The 6,819-nt window shown below is 44.1% G+C and overlaps 1 protein-coding gene across 1 annotated transcript; it reads left to right on the forward strand.

Moving 5' to 3' along the window:
• The first annotated feature begins 609 nt into the window (after nucleotides 1-609).
• LOC138959900 (uncharacterized) lies at nucleotides 610-6,137 on the forward strand. Its single transcript, XM_070331575.1, has 3 exons — nucleotides 610-1,181; nucleotides 1,963-2,403; nucleotides 2,879-6,137. The coding sequence occupies exons 1-3, from the start codon at nucleotides 878-880 to the stop codon at nucleotides 2,974-2,976; spliced, it is 843 nt and encodes a 280-aa protein (XP_070187676.1). The 5' UTR covers nucleotides 610-877; the 3' UTR covers nucleotides 2,977-6,137.
• Nucleotides 6,138-6,819: the final 682 nt, after the last annotated feature.

Below are 6,819 nucleotides of genomic sequence, written 5' to 3' on the forward strand. Positions count from 1 at the left end.
TGCACAACGTGTATTGAATCAAATGTCACTGGGTCACACGAACACACGCACACAACGGTTGAGATAAATTCGTTCAGAAATGGCAGTTTTTTTAACCCTAGCGTTAATGAACACAGACACACACAGCCACAGACAGACATACTAGACAGACATACACACACACACACACACACACACACACACACACACACAATCACGCACACGCGCGCGCACGCACGCACGCACGTATCAGTGCACGCACACACACACACACACACACACACACACACACACACACACACACACACACACACACACACACACACACACACACAGTTACATGGTTCATTATTTTGAACACTGGCGGGTACATTGTACAAGTATAAATAACTAAACACTTTTAATCACAGTGTTGTACTTTGTCAACAATACCCAATGAAAAAGTGACAGAATCAACAAAAGAGAGTTCTCTACCGTCTCTCTATCTCCCAGTCTCTCTATGTCGCTTTATTTCTACCTGCCTGTTTGGTAATCTGTTCAATGTGTCACCTGGCTTAGGCCTGATGATACCGGGATTTTCCGTTTTGAATCAGTCTACCTGCGACTTTAAAATACAGTCTACACCCCATAATGCACCACTTGTTTTGCGCATGCCGCTGAAGTCCACACAAAAAACACTAGAACAACTTTTTCGGTTGGGGAAGACGTGGCTCTTCTGCGGGAACAAAATCTGTGTGGTTTTTGAACAGTGCACGAACCATTGTGTACTAGTGCATGTAGTGGTCAACTGTCCTTTTCACTGAACGTGACACTTTTACCTGAAGTGAGGAAAAAGACTGTGACGGAGGAAAACAAGTTAATACACTTTCTTCAGCGGCTTCTGGAAACTGCTGCATACATGAGCGGTTGCAAACAGGCCACCTCCATTTGGCGTGGTGGCTTAACCGCAACAGCCGAGCAGCAGTTTTACTCAGTAGGTGCAACTCGGCGTATTGTCCTTCGAGTGGCTGTTGTCTATTTTCTGGTCACCTTTTTTTCGACCGTTCCCGCAGAAGGGCTCTCCCTTCCAAGTTGGGCGCAGAACAACTGCAATAAAACCGAATATTTCGACCATGGCACGGCCCACTGCGAGTCGTGCTGTGATATTTGCTGTTTCGCAAAAATAAAAGGAACAGCGGAGACATGCGGCAGAGAGTGTCCTGGTAAGTTCCAGTTTTCCTGTCTAAATTTAGTTCCCCTTCTTCGTGTCGTTGTCTTCGTCATTCTTCTTTTTTTTCACCCTTCTTCTGCGAGCTTTTTCTTCGATTCTTTTTCGTGCACCATCTCAGTGTATTGAGACGCTAAAGTATCTTATGCTGGCGCGGTCTCGGATGAGCACTGACTGTCTCAATCTGTGTAAAATGTCATACTGTTGTCAAAATACAAATAACGTATACTATCCGGCTACACAAAGGGGTTCAGAGGCTAAAGCTTGAGGAATAATGTTATGCGGCAAAGTGTAGGCTACAATTCCATATCATAGGCCTAGACAATGGCGAAGTAAAGGCGAAGGAGGGATGGTAGAGGTGAAGGGGGTGGGGGAAGTGAAGCCGGGGGGCACGTAGGCAAAGAAGTTGAAGGGATTTGGGGTTGACAAGCATATATACGCCCAACCTGTTATCGCTGCTTGTTCTTGTTATCTCCAGAGCAGTTATTGATATATTTGCATACCATGTCTGTCTATATCGCTGCTTTTATTCGTACAATTATTATGTGTGTGTGTGTGTGTGTGTGTGTGTGTGTGTGTGTGTGTGTGTGTGTGTTTTAATATCACGACAGCCTGTATAAAGACATTGTTCTCGCGCATTACTTGCACCGCTCATTTTACCAAGAGCTATTCATTGTCCCATTACCACTGTTCGATCACCGCATACCTAACCCCACCACTCCCCACACCCTTTGCGAGCAAGGTCCTGACATACCTCTTTAACCTTCCTCACGTAGAGTACTCGGCGAAGCTCCTTCGCGACAGTGTCCAGAGGGAGGAACAAAACTCCGTGAAGAAGGGGGGGTTAATCGGACAGTCAACCAACGGCAACCCTCAGCTTCCTCCAGCAGCAATGGCAGGCATCATTGCCGCTGTCGTTGTCTGTGGTCTGGCTCTTGCTGGCCTCGTCTTTGTCAAACGCAAGGCCATCTTCAGGACGTGCAAACGAGAGCCTGAAGAGAACCCTGACCCAGAGGCAGCTACTCCTCTCCAGACTCCGCGAGAGGCATCACCTGCTGCACAGGCTGCTCTGGCTGTCTCCACTCAGGTGGCTGATGCTGGTACATATACCGGCAGACAGGAGGAGGGACGTTTCGGGAGCGGGCCCGGTGCACCCGTACAGGTGACCGAGGAAGGACGACGAGGGGCCGAAGAAACAACCCTGAAGGCACCACAATGTTAGTATGCTGTGTGTGTTTGTGTGTGTGGGGGTGTGTGTGTGTGTGTGTGTGTGTGTGTGTGTGAGAGGGGCCGAAGAAACAACCCTGGAGGAACCACAGTGATAGTATGCTCTCTGTGTGTGTGTGTGTGTGTGTGTGTGTGTGTTTGTGTGTGTGTGTGTGTGTGTGTGTGTGTGTGTTTGTGTGTGTGTGTGTGTGTGTGCGAGGGGCCGAAGAAACAACCCTGAAGGAACCACCGTGTAAGAATGCTGTCTTGAAATCTGATTTTGCGGCTTACAACACAACGTATCAGTTAAATAAAATCGAATACATCGAGGACGTGTGTAGTGTGCAGTGCATAATTCCTCAATCAATACAGCTATCACGCGCGATCGTTTACCAGTGTTTCTGAGAAAAAAGGAATTGTCTGCGTCAGTGTATGAGTGAAGTCATTTACCAGTTACGATATTTTCTTTTTTCTCTTTTCTGCCAGGTCACTTCTACGACTCCGACCCAGGTGACACACAAAGAAAGGACTTCGTTCTCTCCGAGACTGAAGATTCTTCCGGGTGTGGTGCTTCCGGCAACTGATGCATGGCAGTCCCAGCGAAGGACTCGAACTGGACGTCTCCGTGGAAACGGCGTATATTCGCACGGTTACAGTTCGACACTCTCTTGCACCAGCCTTCTATTTTTGCCTCATGTGCTTTTTGTTGTGGCTTTCTGTGAGTACTTTGTTTAATTTTGTTGTGCTACTTAGACTGAACTTCGTATGTTATTTTACCAGTGAATAGTGTTTTGAAGTCAAATTTCAGAGAATCAGGAGGCTATCAAGGCTAGGAATGTGCTCCGTTTTTGTGCCATATATAACGTCAGAGTTTCGTGGTTTTAGCCATTAGTTCAGCCAGTTAAACGGAATAATGATTCATTATCTTTATCATAAGTCAGTATCAGTTGGGTTGTGTATTTTCCCCTATTTCTCTGGTTTCTTTATTGTCTTTCAGTTTCAGTAATATCATTAATTGTAAAAAAAAAAAAATTTTAAAAGTATTTCAAACAAGAGGGAGTAAATGGCTCAAAGTTAAATTCAAAACGCGGAGTCGCTTCTTTGGCCCACCGAAGGATGGGAATTAATTTTTGTTAACTGTCTAACAGTTAGAGCTGCAGCAATATACCGAAAAACCGTTTTGAAGACAATGTGCAGCTCTAACTGTTAGACACTTTAAAAAAAAAGAATTTCCATCCTTAGGTGGGCCAAAGAAGCGACTCCGCGTTTTGAATTTAACTTTGAGCCATTTACTCCCTCTAGTTTGAAACCACGTTTCCTTGAGCGTAGTCTTGTTGGTTTTAGTGGTTGGAGTGAATCCTTTGCCTCTGACTAATCGGTACAGATGTTTTGTTTGATAACATTTTATTTTGCTGCCTCTGATATGCACAGGTGATGTCGTGTTGATATTTTGTGCTGAGATTTTAGTATGCTAATTGTAAAATGAAGGCAAGACAGTGTTATATTGCTCCAATGAATGTGGTATTGATGTTGATCCTAATCACTGACAATTAGAAGACGTGTGTAGAATACTCTCGAACACAGTCTGCTACCGGGCAGACCCGCAGCTTGTCAAATGGCAGCTATTCGTCACATGACATGACAACTATTGGTGCCTGTCACATGAAATGACAGCTAGTGGCGCTTGTCACAGGAAATGACAGCTAGTGGCGCTTGTCACATGAAATGACAGCTAGTGGCGCTTGTTATATGAAATGACAGCTAGTGGCGCTTGTCATATGAAATGACAGCTAGTGGCGCTTGTCATATGAAATGACAGCTAGTGGCGCTTGTCACATGAAATGACAGATATTGGCGCTTGTCACATGAAATGACAGATATTGGCGCTTGTCACATGAAATGACAGATATTGGCGCTTGTCACATGAAATGACAGCTAGTGGCGCTTGTCATATGAAATGACAGCTAGTGGCGCTTGTCATATGAAATGACAGCTAGTGGCGCTTGTCACATGAAATGACAGATATTGGCGCTTGTCACATGAAATGACAGATATTGGTGCTTGTCACATGAAATGACAGATATAGGCGCTTGTCACATGAAATGACAGATATAGGCGCTTGTCACATGACATGACAGATATTGGCGCTTGTCACATGACATGACAGATATTGGCGCTTGTCACATGAAATGACAGATATAGGCGCTTGTCACATGAAATGACAGATATTGGCGCTTGTCACATGAAATGACAGATATTGGCGCTTGTCACATGAAATGACAGATATTGGCGCTTGTCACATGAAATGACAGATATTGGCGCTTGTCACATGATGAAATGACAGATATAGGCGCTTGTCACATGAAATGACAGATATTGGCGCTTGTCACATGAAATGACAGATATTGGCGCTTGTCACATGAAATGACAGATATTGGTGCTTGTCACATGAAATGACAGATATTGGCGCATGTCACATGAAATGACAGATATAGGCGCTTGTCACATGAAATGACAGATATTGGCGCTTGTCACATGAAATGACAGATATTGGCGCTTGTCACATGAAATGACAGATATTGGCGCTTGTCACATGAAATGACAGATATTGGTGCTTGTCACATGAAATGACAGATATTGGTGCTTGTCACATGAAATGACAGATATTGGCGCATGTCACATGAAATGACAGATAGTGGCGCTTGTTACTTTTTTCCGGAACGTCAAGGGATTGATAGTTCTCGTCTCGCCACATGGTGCGTAACCGTTGGTTAGCTGTACAGTATCCTTAACGACTCAAAGAGATTTTTTAAAGTCAGGTGTTTACAGTAGTTTCCATAGTCCTTACGACTTACCGAATGGCGAGGCGAGGAATGATGCGGATCAATTAAACATCGATTGTTCTGCCCTGTGCTGTAGAAAGCATGTTGGGCAAACATTCATTGGAGAGAAGAGAGAATAGTTAGGATCCATCCTTTTTGCCCCTACGTGCGTGTTGTAACAGAGAGGGGGGGGGGGGGGGAGGGGGGGTTGGAAGGGGCGGGGCAAATTCGTGTGACAAGGTAGCAAAGAGCTTGAAAGTTGTCTTTTATTTGAACCAACGTCAGTGGCAGCAGAGAGTAGTGAAGAGCAAGATTTTCGTGCTTGGCTGGAGTCTAACCATGAGAACAGCAAGCACCATTAAAATAGGTCCTTCACCCAACCGACGAGTCCCAAAGAAAAAATGACAGCAGATGCTTTAAGCTCGAAAATTGTTAGTGTTTTCTTTTTACTTCAGTGGTGGGTTTGTGTGTGCAAAAGGCTGATACCCTATATTCACTTTTTAATCCGTTATCTTATTCGAGTAAACAAGGGCTTAACGCTTTTTTTTCTCCAATTCCACTCCTAAGCAAACTGAAATTTAAATTTTAAAAAAACTATATTTTAAGAATGATATTTAAATGTAGATTTAAAGCACACACACACACACACACACACACACGTACACACACGTACACACACACACACACACGTACACACACACACACACACACACACACACACACACACACACACACACACACACACACACACACAAATGGTTTAGGGGTGGGGTGGGGTAGAAGAAGCTCACAGGTCAAAATTAAGCACGTTAAGGGGTATTAATATGTTTACTGGCGTTTACGTGATACCTTTAAGTGTTAGTCTTACAAATTATAGAACGTTATTTGTTTGTTACTCACGGCCGTAGCTGGTTACTTTTGAGCGAAGAAATTTTAAAAGTGAATAAATTGGTAGTCTACTTTGAACGTTTGTTTGAAGTTGATGTTACTTTACTTTCTGATTTCCAAAGGTAGGGTACGTATGTGGTAATGTGTAGTTGGTGTTTTCGCATTAGGTGCTTACAATTTTTATTGATTTTTTTCTTGCTGCTTTTATAGCGTTCTTTTTTAATCAAGCTCTTGCTGGTAGTTCCTTTTTGTTAAATATCTGCTTCAATAAAAAAAAATTCTTATTGGTCTGTTATTGTCATTCCTGCTACTATTGTTGTTGCTGCTGCTCTCTCAGAATGTGTGTGTGTGTGTGTGTGTGTATGTGTGTGTGTGTGTGTGTGTGTGTGTGTGTGTGTGTGCGTGTGTGTGTGTGTGTGTGTGTGTGTGTGTGTGTGTGATTGATTTGTTTGTTCGTTTGCGCGCGTGCTTGCAGTGCGTGCGTGTATACATGTGTGCGTGTAATACCAATTACACAGTCAGTCTCAGGGATTGGGCTGATCATGGTATCATTTAGCCTCCCTCAAAACTGCAAACCAGCGCAGTTTATCCACGGATCGTCAACATGACCCTATTTTGAAAGGTATCACTCTGGTATAGTTCTAACGCGCGCCACCGGACAGTCATGTGCGTGTGATAGCCACGGAGCGAAAAGACACTGGCTGGAGAAGGGGATTT

Source organism: Littorina saxatilis, linkage group LG2, assembly GCF_037325665.1.
Source record: "Littorina saxatilis isolate snail1 linkage group LG2, US_GU_Lsax_2.0, whole genome shotgun sequence".
Classification (NCBI taxonomy): Eukaryota; Metazoa; Mollusca; class Gastropoda; order Littorinimorpha; family Littorinidae; genus Littorina; species Littorina saxatilis.